This window comes from Crassostrea angulata, chromosome 3 (genome assembly GCF_025612915.1).
Source record: "Crassostrea angulata isolate pt1a10 chromosome 3, ASM2561291v2, whole genome shotgun sequence".
Taxonomy (NCBI): domain Eukaryota; kingdom Metazoa; phylum Mollusca; class Bivalvia; order Ostreida; family Ostreidae; genus Magallana; species Magallana angulata.
The window spans coordinates 11,392,654-11,413,983 of NC_069113.1; the positions used below are offsets into that span (position 1 = coordinate 11,392,654).

General features: G+C 35.4%; 2 protein-coding genes across 2 annotated transcripts; one reads left to right on the forward strand and one right to left on the reverse strand.

The window, feature by feature from the left end:
• Positions 1-6,205: 6,205 nt before the first annotated feature.
• Positions 6,206-7,374, forward strand: LOC128177890 (glutathione-specific gamma-glutamylcyclotransferase 1-like). The gene is made up of 3 exons (XM_052844794.1): positions 6,206-6,427; positions 6,736-6,774; positions 6,948-7,374. The coding sequence occupies exons 1-3, from the start codon at positions 6,251-6,253 to the stop codon at positions 7,350-7,352; spliced, it is 621 nt and encodes a 206-aa protein (XP_052700754.1). The 5' UTR covers positions 6,206-6,250; the 3' UTR covers positions 7,353-7,374.
• Positions 7,375-7,639: 265 nt separating this feature from the next.
• LOC128177886 (uncharacterized) lies at positions 7,640-21,283 on the reverse strand. The gene is made up of 18 exons (XM_052844784.1): positions 21,174-21,283; positions 20,610-20,760; positions 20,329-20,430; positions 19,751-19,827; positions 19,581-19,633; positions 16,615-16,778; positions 16,266-16,352; positions 15,996-16,120; positions 15,827-15,887; positions 13,731-13,827; positions 12,148-12,231; positions 11,785-11,880; positions 11,397-11,635; positions 11,018-11,287; positions 10,420-10,781; positions 8,999-9,111; positions 8,788-8,847; positions 7,640-8,589 (listed from the first exon to the last, which is right to left on the reverse strand). The coding sequence occupies exons 1-18, from the start codon at positions 21,185-21,187 to the stop codon at positions 7,853-7,855; spliced, it is 2,892 nt and encodes a 963-aa protein (XP_052700744.1). The 5' UTR covers positions 21,188-21,283; the 3' UTR covers positions 7,640-7,852.
• Between the last annotated feature and the right edge of the window lie 47 nt (positions 21,284-21,330).

Below are 21,330 nucleotides of genomic sequence, written 5' to 3' on the forward strand. Positions count from 1 at the left end.
GGAAAGCTCAAATTGGCGTGTAACCATCCTCAGATAATGTAGATTCAAGTTTGTTCAAATCATGGCCCCTGGGGGTAGGGCGGGGCCACAATGGGAGATAAATTTTTATATAGAGAGAAAATCTTTAAAAATCTTCTTCTCAAAACTATTAGGCCAGGAAAGCCCACATTTGAGTGGAAGCATCCCCAGATCGTATTGATTCAAGTTTGTTTAAATAATAGTCCAGGGGTAGGGTGAGGCCACAATGGGGGGTGAATTTTTACATGGGAATATATAGAGAAAATCTTCTTCTCAAAACTATTAGGCCAGAAAAGCTTAAACTTGTGTAGAGGCATCCTCGGGTAGTGTAAATTCAAATTTGCAAAATCACAGTCCCTAGTGGTAGGGCGGGGCCGTGATGGTGGTTTGAATTTTTACATAGGAATATTTAGAGAAAATCTTTAAAAATATTCTGAGAAAGTTTTCGGTCCAAAACTCAGTACCTAGTGTGAAAGCACAGGTTATGCAGATTTAAGTTTGATGAAACCATGATTCCGTAGAAAAAAGTGGGGTCACGAAATGGGGGGGGGGGGGGGGGATATAGGAATAGAGAAAAATCTTCTTACAGGTACAACAACAAAAGGGGCTTGGTGTTTACCAAAAAAAGAGGTGGATAAAAATTGGCAGATTTTCAAATTTTTTTTCAAGATCTACTGTACATGGTTGTCAAGATAGTTTGTTTGATACTGTAATGCTAATTTGATCAGAATTAAGGCAATTGTTGCTGAAGTGAGCGATGTGGCCCCTGGGCCTCTTGTTTGAAATTTTATTTACAAATTCATATATCTTTGACGAAATAGACTTGCTCTTGAATCAGTGCTCTGTTAGATAATGGCAGTGAGCGTAAATTAAAATTGATGAAACACAGTAAAATTTGCAAGAAAAATAGAAACATTAAAACAACATAGAGGTCCTGGGCATGTCTATTTTATTTTATTTTTGGGGGGGGGGGTGGGTATAAACAATTTGGAATGAATAACAGTGTATAAGTGTTGACAAAAATATCTTATCAAAAATGACATTTAAATATCAAATACTAACAGTTTTAACTTCGAATTCGGCGTCAGTTGTTTGTAAAAACAAGTCATGGCCGTTAACCCAATCTGTGTCACATACACGTTCACCACTGAATTTACTACGCAGAATGTTAATACGTCTAGAAATCTCCAACCTTCACCCCCAGAAAATTTCCTTGACACCTGTATCTTGAACAGGAACGAAGTTTACCCAGATAAAGGAGTGAACAAAATGGGTAGAATGGAAGTACGCCGCTGAAACAATCAATGTGTCCTATTGTCTAACTGAAAATTTTCGAAGCACGAGGTGGAATTTATAAGGATGATAGATATACAGTTATTACAGCAAGAATTGTCCTGCCATATGCTGTAATGCTTAAATATCAATATTTTTTTGTTTATTTTGCAAAAAAAAACGCCTACCTGGTATTCAAATATTATACATGTATTTAAAAACAATTATTGAAAGCTATTGGTATTCTATCGTATCCTACATTGGACATTTGTTGTCATTTACCTTTTTTGGGGGAGGGAGGACTCGTTCGTAAACAAAATGATATAATGGTAACAAATCTATTACAGGTCTGTAGCTATTTTGATATAAATCTACTGGTTTGAGATTCTCAGCTGCGGCATAAACGCATGCGAAATATCTGAGTAACGAGTTGTGATTACGGGGGGGGGGGGGGGGGGGGGGGGGGGTCTCAAAATATGCTTAGAAAATTAAATCAAGTGTTTAATTCAATGAATTATATGTGTTGTACTCTGATATTCTTTAATTGTACATGTATACTGTATCTATTTTTAAAATGATTGTTTTGGTATTGTCCTTTATTGTGATATAATTTAATGATAAAAAAGCATTATTATTACTTTAAGTCATAATGCATATGTCGAAAGGACAGAAACCTATCGACCACGCTGATGCTGATGATGTTGGAACATGATCTATTATAGTTTAATATTGTACTGTCATGTTGTAAATTTTGAATTTACTGGGTGGGTGTAAATACAAAATTTACATGACATGTAAATACAAAATTTACAACATGACAGTACTATCATTTACAGCATTGTATGGTATACCGGATATCGTTGTATAGGGAAAACTGTGTCTTTATTTGATAAGGATGATCATATGTACAATATATAGAACCATTTTAACAAGAGCTTGGACTTTGGGTAGTTGTGTCAAACAGCAATGTGACGTATGCCTGTCTATTTCATTGCTGCCCACTCAGCGAAAGCTCATTGAAATCGACGCGATTTGTCTGGATTTTGAGCTAAGACAACGCAATCGATGCATATTTCACTTGAATTCAGCGTCATTTTTAACTTGTTTTGACGCAAAAATAGATAGCTACGTACTTCTGAAAGTCTAAGGCCTTGTTAAAGTGATTCTATATACCCTAACTTACCCAAATTATTTTTAAAATATTTTTTAAAGGCGAATAAATGAGCATTTGTTTTACAAGGAGACTAAGATTGTAGGGTTTTAGCAGTTTTATTTTTCAGTCAACAAAAGACTTCCGGATAGTTTTTCTTAGATTTTTAGTGCTTTCATGATATATAATCATTTTACTGGTTAAGTGTCTATATATTAGGTCCAATTTACTGGCTTATAAAATATAGTATCTATATATTAGATCCGACACTTTAAAGATGTCTAATGTTTTTGATTCTTTTCAGCGCTTTATATATATTACATCTACCGAGTATGATTCCCTCTATTTCTTACGAAAACTTATTGTTAATTCATAGCTCTGTAGAAACTTACATCAAATGACTAAGAAACGATTAGTCGAAACTTACAGCGACATATAGTCTGTCCCAAGTTATTGCTTCCATCACTTTTTGATGATTTTGAATAAAAATACACATACTTGTGAAAGAAATACAATTGAAATCGATAAAAAAGGGAATACAATGTATATCAAAGATATCTTCATTGAACAATTATCATTTTTCACTCATAAAAGTTCACAGGAACGAAAACAAATTTCTTACGTAGATTTATAATGGGAAATGTTTACATCTTTTCTCCATTCGGTAGTACTCGGGATATCTCGCACAATTTTTAAACGTTATCATCCGGGCTTATTAATGGCTGATGCAATGCAAAATCACCGTAGACTTTCTATTTTTGGATGTGTATTGAAACCTGAAGCGGTAGAGTGGGCGTTTCAAAACAGCTAATCTGGACGTTTTTCATATTAGTGGATGAACGTAGTTTGAACACAAAGGTATTTATGATTATCGAAATATCAGTCAAAAAGTGGTTGAAGCAAAAACTCGGGACAGAGTACAAGAAAAATCACGGGCTGCACGAAATAATCACGATGATGTCAGATTCAAATTCCTATAGGAGACGATTTGGCTGTATCTCTTAGCTAAGGCCTAAAAAAAAGTTGTGTGTTTAGGGTAATCCTACCTAACCTACAAAATTGCCCCGATCCTACCATTTTTAGGCGCCTGTTTTGATCCGATTTTGATTTTTTTATTAATTCTATAAAAAAATCTGTTTTAAATATGACACAAACAAACATTCTTAGGATTCATGCAGAAAAAAATATGTTAAAATAAAAGAAATCCCCACCTACCTAACCTAATTTTTTCATCAGTGTTACTCTAAACACATAATTTTTGTTTATAGGCCTAACGTACTGATGTACGTTAACAATAATTTAGTTAATTTAACTTATTCTTTTTTAATCAATCTAATAATTTGTTAAAAGAAAGATTTAAATATAAACGATAATGCTTTGTTTGATGATTCATGCGGGTTTTCAAGGTAGCGAGATCTATATACATAACCCACTAACGTGGTTTATGTATTTTTTCTGCAATGTCGCAATCGCCACCTTCATAACACGCATGAATCACCAAAAAGAAAGCATTTTATTGGTGAAATATTCTGCGTGTGTATGTGGTGTGTGGTGCTCTACTAAGAAAGGTACTTTTAACAGCTTTTTCTGGAATTGGGCAGTACAAGCTAGTTATCGACTTGTACCAATAATTACGAACAGTTGCGCCGTTTTATGACAGAACGTCATAAGAATTTTGAACAGGTCATTGACCGAGCCCACCATCATCTTGTACTTCAGCGAAATAACCAGGGACCAGGGACGTATACAAACTAGCCATTATGCAGGCCGCTTGGGCCGTAAACTGGTTTCTCTGAACCACTCACCCTTTCTGTAATACTTTTTATTTTCTATGACAATGACAATGAACTTTCTTCTCAATAAACTGTGTTCACATGCAGTGTGGAAATCTATACAAATATACATATACCAAAATATCCATATCTTTATCTACGTTAATGAGCTGGTAACCACCCTTTTTATTGTATTTCAAATTATCCCTATTTTTGTGGTGGTATTTTTCTGTTGAATAACATGTATGTACATCGACATTTATCTTTGAAACATCAAAAAACACGTGGTTAATTTTTGCCATTAGCGTTTATTTGGTAATGTAAAAAAAAATAATGTTTCGGGGATTTTTGGGTGCCATTAAACTTTTGTGAATATATTAAATATATGTAATATATATAACATCTGATTATGCATCCATTTTTTCAGCACGTATTCCATACAGATTTGTATATACTCGAGGTGATGCAATATCCCACAAGTTGTGATTCGTTGATTAATAAAAAGACATCGACTTTTATTAATAAGAACCGCCTAAAAGTAGTGAAGTATGATGTGACCTTTATTGGAGCGTCTTTTCTTTCAAATATTTAAATAATGCGTTAATTGGTACATAAACTTTTTTGTCATGTCATTGTTTGCCAATATATATGCTTATTTTCATTTTCGGATTTAATGAGTCTCTGACACGTGTCAAATATATCACTAGTTCGTACGTTATATATATGAATATTCCCTTTAGAGCTTTGTTTTTTCTAATTAAAGAATTCGAATCTACCAGGGTGCAAAAATAAAACTGTACGTGTAAAGGTTATATTTTCTTGTATCAATTTTCTGAAATTCCACTCATTTAAAAATTGAAGTAAACAACTCAGAAACGAAATAAGTGTAACATGATTAATTGTAAATTAAATTTCTTGTATGTACATTTGTAGATTGATATAAATAAAAACCACCCGATTGGTGGCTTTCGATAATTGTGCATTTTTAAATTAAACTTTTGAAGTTCAGATAAAAATCAATGTTTTTCCTTTATTTATATTATCAATGATTTTAAACATATTCTTGTGAAGATAATTTTTATAAATCAATTTTCATCAGTTCTTAAAGTTTTATAATATGCATTGAATGATAGTTTTAGACTGGTAATAAATATTTGTTACGAATTAAAACTCTCATTGCAAATCTACTTTATTTCCGATCCTTAAACAAATACGCAAATTATAAAAAAGAATAAATCAGATCGCATGATTTGTAATGAAAATTGCGGAAATAACGAACCGGAAACGCAGAAATAATTTCTATGCCTGCATTGTTTATTGCCGTGTACAACCAGGGAAATTGCGGTCAACATAGTTCATGAAATTGTCACTCACAAACAATTTTATGCACGTACATTATTTTATGTTGTCATTTGACAATTAAAAAAATTATGAGGATCAAGTTTCGGGAGTAAACAACTACTGATCCAGTCCAAATTAAATCCATGTAGATAAAGGGCGAATATAACCACCATATCCACACAACAGTACCGCATGTATCGATCGATTGTATTGTAACATGCAAGAGTGTGCGTGTAGGTTGCATCATCTCAATCAGCATTTGATTGCATGTGCAAGAGAGAGAGAGAGAGAGAGAGAGAGAGAGAGAGAGAGAGAGAGAGAGAGAGAGAGAGACTAGAGAGAGAGAGAGGGGAGAGAGAGATTAATTTATATTTGGGCGAATAACCTTTTTCCCATCAAATTAGTGATAATCAGAATGTGTGCATTTACATTCATGCACGGGTATTTGTTAGAATTCAAATACATGTATTAACGCGAGTAAAAAACGACACTTAATAACCGATAGCCAATATCAATATGTACTATTACATTAATTAGCTATTTAGAGTGATGATAAAGCTCATCTAAAACAATTAAGTTATATTACATGCATAAAAACTAGGTTTTGGTTGCATCATCCCGTACTTTCCTAGGCGCGTATATAAATAGCGTGCCGTAAACAGCTGGCTTCATAACGGCGTAGTAGGTCCACTGATCAATGGTCTCGTACACACACAGCGGAATACACACGATGGAAGAACTGCACGTATTTGGATATGGCTCTCTTATGTGGAAACCCGACTTTCATTATACCACAAGGGAACACGGGTATATTCGAGGATACCAAAGACGATTCTGGCAAAGCAACACAGAACAGAGGGGCACAGACCAAAAGGTAAACAAGCCGTGTGTTCTTTATACGACGCATATTATTTCTATAACCACTTTTTATTACAATTACTACAATATTGCTTTGTACATTTTTGGTTTTTGTTTATATGAAGGCAATCATTTTCAATATATTGAAAACTTGTAATAACTTGGAGAACGATACATGTATAAAATAATTCATTGATTATGTTCTGTCACTGAGAAAGATAAGTACGCAATTTAAAGGTACTATTAATAATAGTGCAATATTGACGGAGTGCACTTTACTTCCAAAGCACTTTTCATTCTAATAAATTTTCCTTGTTATTACAGCCTGGAAGAGTAGCTACTTTGATCAAAACAGACGCACAGGTACGTACAGAAAAACATTGCATCATTTCTCCTTCGCACATGTTCTCATTCTATTAATAGCAACTGTTTACCTATTCCACCAACCAAATAGCGTGTTGTGATAAATGAGGAATGCCACGTTTCTACTAATGTTTCAAATACTCGTAGCTTATTATTTACATTTCTAATTACAGGATTGTCTTTGGGGAGTGAAGTTCACGGTGAAAGGTGCGAAAAAAGTGGCACAGGTCTTAGAAAAACTGAGTGTGCGGGAAAAATTACTCGGCAGTTATGTGACAATCACAACGGAGTTTTACGGCAAAAACGCGAGTCCTTGTGACGTGTTAGTGTACATGGCAACAGAAAGGAACCCCTTGTACGTGGGGCCCGTGTCCGAGAATGAGGACACAGACTTAGAGTGTATTGCTGACACTGTGGTGCGGACACGTGGGACTGCCGGTCCAAACTCGGAATATGTGACACGGTTAGCGGATTATATCCGGAAACACATACCAGAGGAGAGAGACGAGCATTTGTTTAACCTGGACAATAAGATCAAAAATAAGATTTATATTCACGAATACAGACATCAGGGTTAGCTAATAAATTAATGTAAAATTACCCGGATTTTGTTATTATAATAGTTTGTAGACTTTTCAACCAGGACATGTATTGGGAGCATATCATTAAAAACCGTCACACCTAGTATCGGAACTGGCGACACGGGAAATTTGGTTGCCCGATCGTGGTCCAAATTTCCCGCTGAGCTCAATACGGGGCTGCAGCTACCGTCACACACCGACGGGCGTTCAACCATGTACAATGTTAATAAGAAACAAATAATTTACCACAATCATGGTAAAACAAAACAAGATTTACTACAATATATTTTCTAATTTAATTTTTTATTGGTCATTTGATGACGTCAAAAGCACTCTAACAACAAATTATTTGGTCGTTATTTGATAACAACACAAAAGCAACGCTCACACAATAACAGCCAAGCTGCATCTAGTTTACAATAATTAACAATTTCATTCATGCAAAATCATTTGAACCAGTCATACTACATACAAGCTCTTGCACCACAGCACCTGATTCACCAGTAAGACATAGTAAGAGGGGGGCCAGTGGGGTACTGGTAACTCCCCTGGGGAGGGGGTTGACCAGGGAATGGGGGAGGCTGTCCATTGAATTGGGGTACTGACACTATTGTCTGTGTGGGAGGGGGTAGATGAGAGGGGACAATGATCTGGGGAGTGGATCCAGGTGGAGGTGGGCCTGTCTGATAGTTTGGAGGAGGTGGGGGCAGGGCCTCGCCATAGATTCTATGTTCCTCGGGCATCAGTCTCTGGTCCGGAGGGTTGACTCTGTGGGGTGAGGCCAGTGTAATCTGCTGGGGGATCAATTGCTGGGCTGGGCCAGGACTTGGTCCTGACACAGGGGGTTGGTCTGTGGTCCAGGGTGGGGGAGGGGGTGGGCTGTGAGAGACTTGTCCTGTGAACATGGGTTGTTGGAAGGCAGGGGGAGGATGGCTAGGCAGTTGCTGAGGCTGCTGGATAATTATCTGTTGTTGCAGTCCTGGCTGGGCCAGGTTCTCTGACCCCGGGGGAGTGTCTGTGTGTTGGGCTATTGTCACAACTTGCCCTGGGGGTAAGAACTGTGGGGGCGGCTGCTGGCCCTGTTCATACTGTCCTGAGGGAGACAGCTGTTCTGGAGGTGGAGGCTGACCATATAACTGGGGGGTACTGGAGTACTGGTTGTATTGGTATTTCTTGGCCTCCTTATGTTGTTGTCTCAAGGACGACTTTACTTCCTCATCTTCATCATCGCTATCTGTAAACCAAAGATGGTGATATGTTAAGTATTTTTGTCATTTTCTGCTTCAGCTTTGTTAAAGAATTTATGGACTGTGGTACTGTTAAATTATGGACTGTCATTGCATTTCCCTTTATGTGGCATTGAAACCTGCTTTCATTAATTGAGAAGTAAAGGTGGATAACGTACACTCATAAAATAAATTATATTTGTCACCTTTTTTACTTTTTCTGTCTGGTGACTCTGGAAGTGCCTCAGATGCTGGCCGCTTTACCCCTGCAGAATATATAACAGTGCCTTTAAATTAAACATGCAATTACCTCATTCTCATCCCTTTAAAATTCTTCTCAAAATGACAATAACGTTATGGATGCTGGCGAAAATAAAGTTCCAAGCAAATAAGTGGTCAAAATCAAATTGTCCTGACCTGTTGGTAGAGCAGGGGGTGGCATGAGTTTCTTATCCACATCACCGGGTGAATCTTGGGGAGGGGTCGCCAATCCACCAGAGTTGGACTGCACTGTGTATGTGTGGGTCACTCTAACAAAATAAACGAGAGAAAAGATGTTAATGTGACAGCAAACCGGGTTTTCTTTAGTGTGAACAGTATATATCCATAATCCATTTGTTAACCCTGAATTGATGAACACTACCTTTCCAGAGAAATGGGATACTGTATATGCAATATTTTTGTCAAAAAATAACACAGAGCAACAACTGGTACTTTTTTCAAAAATAATATCTTGAAAACTGTAGAAGAAGTTACCCAAATAAAAGGGGTACCATATATGCAATATTTTGCCCAAAAATGACTAAGTTCAACAGCTGGTATTTTTCATGAATAATCAGAAATCAAAATCCTAGCAATATGCACACTTCTGATATATGTACAATTGATCTGCGAAAGAAAAACTTCCTATCTTAAAAACAGTAGGAGGAGTTATTCATAAAATAGGGGTGCCCTTTTGGCAGCCGCCCACCTATCCGTCATTTTCACCATTTTAATATAAACCAGATTTTTCCTTTGGAAAACCCAGTTAAAAATGGAATTATTTCACAATGGTACAGCTTAATAATTAATGTAGAACAATTGTTGTTAACATTTCCCTATAGGGCACAATATGTCATCCAATTAGCAACTACCCATATCCTATATAAATCCGAGTATCATCACAGCCTCAACAACTATTAAAATTCCTTTTTTCAGTAAATATTAATCAACCAGATGTACCAACTGAGCTTAAATTTTTTTAAAATACTTTCTAAAATTATATGGTGGATATTTCAGCAAACTTTTAAAACCTAAAGTCAAGGTTAATAAGCACCTCAGAAATATACCTGATCCAAAGTAAAATATTTTCACTGTATAAGATTTCTTCTCAGATTGAAATAAACCTTACACAGGCTACACGTATATGTTTACCACATCATTTAGTTTCATTTATTAGGATAAAGAGTTATGGTCTTAGGGATAAGCAAAACAGCTAACATGCTCTTAGTCAAACTAGAATATCATTATAATGACCGAGTACTTTGCTCCCTCACTGTTGTTGACATGCTTGTAAATCTTCCTGACCTAATTTTTAACAATTACATGTACCTTATAACCTTTCACTCATAATTTGCATACTTATTATGTGATAGTTAAGTAATGTCAAACACTTCTGTAAGAGAATTAAAGATATGATAGGTACTGTTCCTCTGTATTTCCCTGACATTCAATCAAAAAGTCCAGTTCTGATGACATTTAGTTATCATATTATCACTGATGCTAATAACTAAATTATTTTAGGTACATTTATTATCAGTATATTTCTACATAAAATGTGGGTCAATCTCATCACTAACCTTCCCTCCTCAGAGATAGAAGTATGGACAGAATACACGGGGGCACCTTGCGGGGGCTGAGTACTGTGGGACATGACAGGTACTCCATCGGATACCACTGGGGGTGGTCCTAGATGATATGGGGCTGGAATCTGGCCGTGAGGCGGTGGTCCGTGTATGAGATGAGGGGGAGGGGCTTGGTAGCCTGGAGGTGGACCATGTACAATCTGGGTGGGTGGGGGACCATGGATGATCTGTGTGGGGGGTAAGGCCTGAATGACGTGTGTGACTGGTCCCTGAACAAGCTGTCCCTGGGACGGAGACTGAGACTGTGCAGGGGGTGGTCCCTGTACCACCAAGTTTGTTAGATGAGGTGGACCATGCTGAAATCAAATGGACAATATCATTATAATCATAAGTTTACATCTTAGTTCATGAATTAATGAGATAAACTTTGAGAATGAGGTTTTTAAAAATTGTATATATCATTCTCAAGGAGGCTAGATGATCAGCAATCAAAATAAGGTACTTTAAGCCATTACTATTATGTAGTAAAGAAAAACTCCAAATACATGTATTTGGATGACCCCATCCAGCAATCTAAATTTTTTGAACACACCTCATAACCAAGCAAGTTTTCTGGCACTTTATCGTCAGGTTTCTCCTCTGTAAATCTCCGTTTGTTTTCTTCCTTCAAAGGACCCCCGTAATTGTAAGGGGTGGGGGTGGAGGAAGTGACAGTCACCGGTGAGGACACCCTCAGCAAAGGGACAGTGGTGACCTGCGTGTATGTGCAAGTCACTGGTCCCAGCGAAGAAGACATAGGCATGTAGGCACTAGAGATTGGGGGCCCATAACTACTGACTGGCGGGCCGACACTCATTGGAATCTAAAGGGAATAGTAATGTTATAAACAAGATATTGAACATCTAATTACACGAATACATGCCAAAGCAAGGTACAAAATACAGACAAAATAAAGAAAGAGAGAGTTGTACCTGTTGTATAATTTGCTGAGTGGGCATTGCCCCAGGGGCTGATGATCCCCACACCGGGAGAGAGGTGGGAACTAACTCGGGCTGCACCGTTGTCATCAGGGGCTGGGGACTGCTGGCAGGGGGAGGGTTGGTCGATATCAAATGGGGATGCCCTAGATGTGGAATTCCGTGAGGGGGAGGGGGAACCTGTGCCTGTACTATGACCTGCTGAGGAGGGCCACCGGCTAGAGTAGAACAAACTGAAAAATTCCAAGTAAGGACATGTCTGAATATTTCTCTCTGATCTTTCCCTACTAAATGTGACATATCTACTGTGACTAATATCTTTTTCTATCTATGAATAAACTTCCTGTAATTTGAGTTTGTTTGATGGCCCTTGTGTACTAACCTTGGTTGTGAGACGTGAGAACAGGACTAGAGGAGAAGACCACATTTGTCATCACCGGTTGATTGATAGCAGGAATCGTTGTCAGAGGCTGCAAACCTACCATAATATAACAAGGAATTCTTTGAATACTTCAAAAGAGTAAGTCGACATATATTAAAAGAAAGATGAAAAATTTCATTCATACATGTACATAAAACACAAGTTAGTGGGAAGCAATATTCAATTGAGAAAAATGGCTATCAAAATGTTCTGTGACATTTTGATATATATCTTATTTTGAATCTGAAATCTATTTCCATTCGATGTATCACAATTGAAAGTGGAAAAAACTAAGCAAGAATGATGCTGTCAATAATATTTTACCTGGTTGTGGCTGCAGTGGTATCCCTTGAGTCCCACCTGACAGGGCACTGATCGTTTGCTGGCTGAGGATCCCTCCTGGGGCACCTGTTTGAGGAACAATAGAGATTTGTAGAGAGGAGCCAACAAGGGAAATGTCACAATCAAAACCTTACATACTGCTGACACTGTCTACATCAAAGTCTTGTAAAGTTTCTCACTGGTTCACAATGCTACAATTAATGAGTCTTTTAGGTATTTTATCTACAGTTTTAAACACAATCAACTATTATTTATTTTGATAACTCTTTGCAACAGTAATTTGCATGTAACCTCTACATTGAAATCCAATGCTATCACTATTAATAACATCATTTTTTTTTCAAAGGCATCTGGTGATCACACAAAATCAAAATAATCTAAAAAAGGGGATACATGTACAGCGTATCTAAATTCAGCCATAAATATCCTTGAATTCTGCAAGATATGCACCAGCTTGCACCGAGGATGGAGGCTGAAAGTAATTCATATTTAAGTGACATTTGTCCCATCTATAAACAACATTGAAACAGATTGTCGAGTCCTTATATAACAATCAGGCCACTGAGTCCATTCAATTCTAAGAAACTTGGATTGAATTCGAACAGAACACAATTTATGAGCATATCTAATTTCCATAATTAACTCTTTTCAACATTAGTTGGTGTAAAATCTGTGCCCGATTAGCTTGTCTGTAAGGGAAAATATAAATTATATATTCTGAGAAACTCTACAAAACTTCCACCAAAGAACCCAAGCCATACATAATTATATCTTTCTGTTTTAGTTTTCACTGTGTAATGAAAATAAATCTGAACTGATTTTAGAATATGTCATTGCATTTACATTTTAATGACCATAATGATTAGCAGACAGTGTCAGCAAAACTAAATAAAACTAAAGGCCATCCACTGATGTCTGTTATCCTTGTCCAAGAAAGTCCATCTGATGGAGGTCCTACATGTATTTCCTGGAGAGTGGCAACTATTTTATTATTACAAATCAAACAAAGGATTAGAAATCCAGGGAAAACTGGAAGACCATTGTAACCTTAAACAAATTATTTATAATTATTCTGAAAAATAATCATATGTTCAAGTTATCAGGGAGATACATATCATCAGTGTTATATATGAATAATTCTTAATCAACAATATCTATTCATTTATTCATACATTTATTACTTAATCATTTAATGATCACAATCCTTTGCAACTTCTCTAACAATCTTTGCAATCTAGGTTTTTGTACTTACTTGCACTAAATATATGTATATGTATGAAAAATGAATAGAAACTGTAACTGATAATTATAAAAGTAAATCATTTCAAAAACTTAAAAATTTAATAAAATCTCAGTGAATCTAAAGCTAATCTATCCAGCAGTGGCAAGGAAAACGAAATCAGCAAAACGTGACACCATCTTTGGGATCATCTCATCATGGAGGCCTCGAAACAGGGACAGAAAAAATTCTGATATTAAGACTAAAGGAAACTACTCCCTCTTGGCCTTAGCAACAACAAAATCTGCCTAACATTAGGAGCGTCTCTGGATTAGCCATGACTTACTCTGCTGCAGACCTGCTATTATGGCAGCTGTAGCAGGGGAGAGATTGGGTGGCAGAGCGACCAAAGCTTGCTGGAACTGGGCATAATCTTGCTGAACCTAAAAGAGACCAAAGCATGTGAATGATTAAACATCTTAGAAGTCCATGCAGTCCAATCTCATTAGTTTGTCTGTACGTCTGTCTAATGTCTGGGTCAACATGTTGCAATTTTACATACCAGTACATGTATATGTATTTAATTTCACATCACCCACTGATGAGCCATTTGAACAATATTTCACCTACAAGACACATGTAAATTTTTTTCTTTGGCAAAGTTCTTCACCGCCAATAAATTAGAAAGTACTGGTACTTCTATGAAAATGAAGTATTGAAATTTGGTGAAATATAGAACAAATTTTTCATTCCGTTAACAGCAAGAGAAAGGGACATAAACAAACATCCATAAAGACATTTAAATTAATGATTAACAATTAATTACTTGGTTCTTTACATTTCTTACTCCCAAATGTCATTCGCGTTACTTCTTTTTTAAAAAAAAAATAATAATAAACACAAATCAACTCATAACATCAAAAGCATTACGAAAATAGGAAATGAGACTGAATTTGGAGATATAAAAATGCCAGTTTGTCAGAGATAAGAAACTGCTAATAAGTATATACTCCCAACAGTATAATCCAAGTTTCTTAAAAAAAGAAAAAACTTTCAAAAATTTTCTCAAGTACACGTCATAATTTCTAGGTACACAGAAAAAAAAGCATGTATATTTAAACTGATTTTAACCAACAACATTCCTTTTTACCAATAGCAAACATGTACACAGGAGGAACCAAGTAATTAAAAGAATGTGGTTTAAAGGACTGTTTTATACTGCATATAAATTTATGTACATGTAGAGCTAGCTAGTGTAGGGTAGAATATTCAGATTAACAATGTCATTGGATTACATGTACATTAAGGAAAAATAAATCATTCAAAAACTTTTATAGGATTACATATATCATGTTCATGTATACAAATACACAATATCAGTTAATTCCAGTTGATTACAAGTATGATTGTGTACAATTGCAGAGGATTACAAGTTTAATGCACACAGATTGGATGCCATCAACACACAGTCGTCTCTTGAACTGTACAAACATTTTATCTGTAAGACAAGGTACGTTAAAAATCCACACAAAACACATCCATCTCTTGTCCTGGGCCAAAACAAATATAGAGTTAAATGTCATACAAACCTTCCTCTGGAAAAAGAAACAGTCAGAAAAATGGCTATAAAGGGCTATGAAAAATCATGCATGTCTGATAAAAATAAGAGATTTCAATAGAAAGAACTCTTTGCTGTAAAAGGGTATGAACGTATATGACCATAAATTATCATCATATCACCCCACAAAAAAGGATCTTTTACATGTATTATTATTATTCTTTGTCATTTTCTTTCTTGTAATTTGTTGCAAATAAAATTAAGCAGTGACCTTAAAGTTTGAAATTATTAAAATGTTAAAATGAAAGCATGCTTTGAATTAATCTTCTAAAAATTTTTCAAATTATAAAATGAATTTGCAAAGCAAATAGGCAAAAGAGGTAGAAAAATTATTTCATAATTCAATTCAATATACATATTAATGGAATATCTTTACCACTATATTTCCAAAACATTTGTACATTAACCTTACCCATACATGCAGTATGCATATGTTTAGAATTATTTTCATTCATTTCTAACTTCGATTGTTAAGGTGATTCACCACTGCTTACTTCAATCATGCTGATGCAATAATTCATACGTGTGCCTAAAGCTGGATTTTGAATGAAGGGATTAAAAAAATTTACATGTATGTTTTTATTCTTAGGAAAATGTTCATAACATTAACAGAGATCTTTCATTGACTAAACTTTAAGAGATGGAGTGTTTAACTCATCATCAGGTTTGGGGCTCATATTCCAGGGGTGTTTATATGCATGATAATTTATGGTAGTCTTCCAGGTAAGTTTGTATACCATCGTTTACAAAGGTACAAAATGCCTGAAATAAAATGAAATGGTTAAAATTAATTAAACAGGATTGATATAAATCTTATAACTTACTGTTTGAATTAGGTTTTCTGCAAGCTGCTTAGCATTCTGAAGACCGAGTAAAGTGCCATGTCTGAAAAAAAGAAAGAAGGAGAATATTACAACTTTACATACCACACAGTCAATTCTACAGCTATACCAGATAACTAGAAACATAATACATATCAGATTTCTTGCTCACTGTATATGGACATGCATTGGTTCGAACGCCTCTCTCCCTGACATGGGTTCTATAAATCCTGAAGCTTTCCCCCGTAAAGTTACTTTGGCTCCAGTTTCTGCCTGTATGTGGTTTAAGAAGGAACCCTAAACAAAACGCACAATAACAATATAGAAGAGCAAACTTGGAAGCATAAAAAAATCTCATTAAATTATTTACATGTATAAAAATTTTATAGCGTAATTAATTAATTAATAAGTACATGTACATACAATGTATATATCCACTTACCATTGGTCCAAATATTTTATTTTTGACATCAAAATTTGGAGGTGCATGTTCCAATCCTATATATAATTTTTCTTGTAGAACAGGTACCTAAAAATTCACAACAACAGTGTTAATTTTTAGTCATTCTGTAGTGATTGAATATTACATGAGTCATATGTTATTTTTTGGAGTGCCAAAAACTTGGATGCTTCACTTTTCTGCACACAATTGTATATCTGATTAAAATAATCTATATTGTGTTTATTCACAAATTCAAACAAATCATAGATCTGAACAATTTAAATGGTAATAAAGGTGCCTGGATTAACAAGGCCCCAAGTTTAAATGAAGTCTGAGAATTCCAGCTTACCCCAGTGGGAATTTGAGGAGGCTGAGTCTCCAATGACATGAGGGGTGGGGGTTGATTCAGCATGGGTCTCTGCAATGGAACCATGGGTCTTGTGATGGGAGCGAATCTTGATCCTTTAGCCTTCATTCCATTCAGTATGATTTCATTAATTCTCCCGACAGCAACTAACAAAGTATCATAATAAATTAATGCATGTATAAAATAGTTAAATGAAATGTTAGACATAGTGATGGGCCGATTATCGCCGACAATCGAAAGTCGGTCGCTAAATGTCTCCCGATGTCGATGATCGATTAAAATTTTCATAATCGATTATTTAAAAAAAAAATTTAATACAAACGTAAGTTACGAAAATTCTTCGTACAACTTGACTTTTTTCAAACATCAGGTAGCAAGGGACAGTTTCGAATAAAGTACCCGTCAATATTTTTGTAAAATTGAGAGTTGCTGTACTTGAAGGCTTATGAGTGTTGCTAAAATTCATGAAATGATTTTTAATGATCATCATTAGTTAGAGGGGTGTCTCTTGTTGAAATTGATATGCAATATGTAGGCCCCTTATGTTAGGTACATGAGAATCAGAAGTAAAATGCGAAACCTGCGGCTATGACTGTGTGCTGACTTTACACAGTGAAATTGCAAGTTACAGACGGGAGGTTAAATAACACGAAAAGTAGGTGGATGGGACATTGAAAACTATACACCGGTAAGTTTGTTACATGTGATAGTGCAACATGCACGCGGTACGGAAGGTCAACCCTCTGCAGGGAATTAGCTGGGGGAGGTCTAAAAAGCTGAAAAATCATGAAAAATTAGCAAAATATGAAAGGGTCAAAATCTCATAAAAACCAGTATGTAGAGAATTTTACAGGTTTTGATTAGTAATTTTCTTCAGAAATTGGTGATTGGCCTTATAAAGAGTGAATTAAAGGTATTTGTGCTGAATGGGAACTGAGGAAATTCTAGTTACAGAGTTCCGAAGACATGCATCCCTTGGCTACAATGAATTGTATCAAAAAAACTGTCCCCTGCCACCTCAAAACGAAAATAGGTTTATAAACAAAATGGCGGCGCGATGTGCAAGCCTCACGTACGAGGCAAATGCCACTTATCAAGATCCCAACAATAACATGACTCAGAAAATATTTCCATATCCAAATACAAACTTTAAATCCACGGTGTGGAAGTTTTTTGGATTGTTGACTTGCTCATTTTCTTGAATAAAACCTTGAAATGTACAGGTGAAACATTGAAGTGGTATGTCATGTGACTCGGCCAGTAGTAAACTTTCTAGTCACGATGTTTAAATGTTAAATTGTTTTGGTTTAATGTTTTTGAAATAGGATTTGAACTCTGAATTTCAAATTAATTTGTTATATTTTAAATTGTTTATGTTTATTGTTTGAAGTTTGATCTTGCTCCTAACTTCCTAGTCACTATAAATGGTACAATTCCTAGTTTTCTTTTATTCTAACCAGGTGCAATAAATAAGATTGTATGTGCATACATGTAATAATATATAAATTTTATTAACATATTTGATTTATTTGAAAAAATATTTAATAATTTCAAACAACTGAAACAAGTATATATTACTGTATATACAACGCAAGACGCAAGTTTTTGTTCAGAGTTTCATTCAATTAAACATAATTTGAAAAATTTCGATTATTTAATCGATTATACACTTGTGATTATTTCCGATAATCGATTATGAAAATTTTCTGATTTTGACCTTCCATTGTGGCCCCACCCTACCCCGGGGGTCATGATTTTCACAACTTTGAATCTACACTACCTGATGATGCTTCCACACAAGTGTCAGCTTTCCTGGCTGATTAGTTTCTGAGAAGAAGATTTTTAAAGATTTACTCTATATATTCCTATGTAAAACTTCGATCCCCTATTGTGGCCCCACCCTACCCCTGGGGGTCATGATTTCACAACTTTGAATCTACACTACCTGAGGATGCTTTCACACAAGTTTTAGCTTTCCTGGCTGATTAGTTTCTGAGAAAAAGATTTTTAAAGATTTACTCTATATATTCCTATGTGAAACTTCGATCCCCCATTGTGGCCCCACCCTACCCCCAGGAGTCATGATTTTTACAAATTAGAATCTACACTACCTGAGGATGCTTCCACACAAGTGTCAGCTTTCCTGGTATTATGGTTCACGAGAAGAAGATTTTTAAAGATTTACTCTATATATTCCTATGTTAAATTTCGACCCCCAATTGTCGCCCAACCCTACCCCCGGGGGTCATGATTTTCACAACTTTGAATTCACACTACCTGAGGATGCTTCCACACAAGTTTCAGCTTTCCTGGTCTTATGGTTCATGAGAAGAAGATTTTTAAAGATTTACTCTGTGTATTCCTATGTTAAATTTCGACCCCCCCCCCATTGTGGCCCAACCCTACCCCCGGGGGGTCATGATTTTCACAAATAGAATCTACACTATATGAGGATGCTTCCACACAAGTTTCAGCTTTCCTGGTTTTATGGTTCATGAGAAGAAGATTTTTGAAAATTTCTCGAAAATTTTCATAAATTCCTAATTATCTCCTTTTGCAAAAGGGCGTGGTCCTTAATTTTCACAACTTTAAATCCCCTTAGGCTAAGGATGCTTTGGTTGAATTTGGCCCAGTGGTTCTTGAGAAGATGTTGAAAATGTGAAAAGTTTACAGACAGACGGACAGACAGACAGACGGACGACAGACAAAATGTGATCAGAATAGCTCACTTGAGCTTTCAGCTCAGGTGAGCTAAAAAGAATACTGTATATGCAGAACTTTATATGCTTAAAAAAGTTGACTTGATTAATAAGATTATGCAGATCTATAAATTTCAAGTTTTTGAGTCAAACAATTTTTCCTCTATCTACGAGGAATTTTTGTTTGAGAACTGCATAAACTTACATTGAATCTGTAACTAAGAAACAATTACACAAATCTTTACTCACTGTCTACAGACTCTTGGGAAGATCCCTGCACGCAGAGGTAAAGTGGTCGGTCACTGAAACATATATATACATGAAAACTTATTTTGAGATATAGAATAAATAACAAGCAAAATGAATGAACATTTGTAAATTTAAAATCATAAATATATGATAAAAAATATTCAAATTACCCTAAGTTTCCCATCTTCTCTTCAGGTGATAAATATCGACCTCTTGTTGAAACAGCTGAACCACTCAATTTTGAAATCTTAAGGGAAAATCAAAATAATTTCATTGTTATTCAGATTCAATAAAAAGTGATTAGTGAAAGTTATTCATGGTATAAATTTATAATTCAATTCATTTATTGACAATTACCATGTCGGCATACAGTCATGAATATGAGTTACATAAAACAAAACATTAAACATAGCATGCAAAAGTTAACATTAACTAATAAATCTACAATGGACAAAACATTGGGTGAACAAAACTAGGCTTGTGCGAAGACTATTATTGGTATTCATAAAATTGTATAAGTGTTTCATTTTTGACTTTCCTTTCTAGCGTTGAAACAGTTTTTTTTTAGAAAACAACACATCCTTCTAGCAGCTGTAATGTTTTTAGGATTGACAAGTTCCTTAATTAGATTGACATTTGTGTATGTGTTCACATTAAAAATATCATTATAATTCAATCTACATTGGTCATATTTTAAACAATACAATAAAAAATAATACAAAATAAAAATACAAAATAATACATATACCTCTTCTTGTGTGGCCCCTCTTGTCAACATATTTCTGCAGCCTATTGGAACATCATTTATTTCTACCTCAGCTACAATTAAGCCTCCTGGCTGTGAAGTACTCTATTTTAAGGGGAGATAAATAAAATATACATGTATGGGTCAATTTCAAAAATTATTGCAACAAATAATTTACGACTTGTGTACATCTTTACCATTCAGATAGCATTTACAGTAAAATAATTATAACATTTCTTACAATCACTGTAATACATTCAGTGCAACAAGAAATACATGTATACCTTTGGCTTGATGCCCTGTTGTTGTGAGAGTTGTGATGGCTTGAGCTTTCCCTTTGCTATAAGCATGGCGTTGACTTTGGCTGCTGCCTCAGCTGCAGCTTCTAGGCTACTTTTATGATCATGGTCATCACTCCATCTACTGACACGAATGCTAAAAAAGAAAATTTCTGCAGTTAGGAATAAAAGACAAGAATGACATAGAATGGTGTCTGTTACAGATAAAATATTCAGATGCTTGGCCGGGCACCAAATATATATAAATATCATAACACTAATCCTTGTCATTAACACAAAATCAACATATTTTTTTCCTCTACAGATACAATTTAACGCTTTTCAGTTGATTTCACTCTAAACTCAATTTGGGAAGAGGATATTAACAAGGTACCCCCCCCCCCCCTCCCCTTTGTACGCTAAACAAGATTGCAGCTGCTAACGATTCACAAATAAATACCGTTGCAACTGTAAATATTTCAAACCAGAAACACTTGTTCATTGGAAAATTTATTTATTTATCATAATATAAGGTGTATCTAGCATAACTTCTGCACAACTTTGTTGTACCTTTCATACGCCATTAGTCCGTGTCGCTCCTATTACGTCATTTCCGTTCCTAAACTCTGAGCCCGATGTTGAACATATTTGCTAAATTGACTCATAATTCGTGCGCCTTGAGTAAATATCATTATTTATTCCGAAAAAACTAAGTAAAAATTGACGT

Bases quoted from the DNA above. Each gene is read 5' to 3' on its own strand.
- LOC128177890 (XM_052844794.1), top strand. From the start codon at position 6,251: ATGGTCTCGTACACACACAGCGGAATACACACGATGGAAGAACTGCAC. The intron at 6,428-6,735 runs GTAAACAAGCCG...TTGTTATTACAG, and splicing joins AGAGGGGCACAGACCAAAAG to CCTGGAAGAGTAGCTACTTT. The intron at 6,775-6,947 runs GTACGTACAGAA...TTCTAATTACAG, and splicing joins TGATCAAAACAGACGCACAG to GATTGTCTTTGGGGAGTGAA.
- LOC128177886 (XM_052844784.1), bottom strand. The intron at 11,881-12,147 runs GTAAAATATTAT...ATATTATGGTAG, and splicing joins ACCACTGCAGCCACAACCAG to GTTTGCAGCCTCTGACAACG. The intron at 8,848-8,998 runs GTCAGGACAATT...TATATTCTGCAG, and splicing joins ACCCCCTGCTCTACCAACAG to GGGTAAAGCGGCCAGCATCT.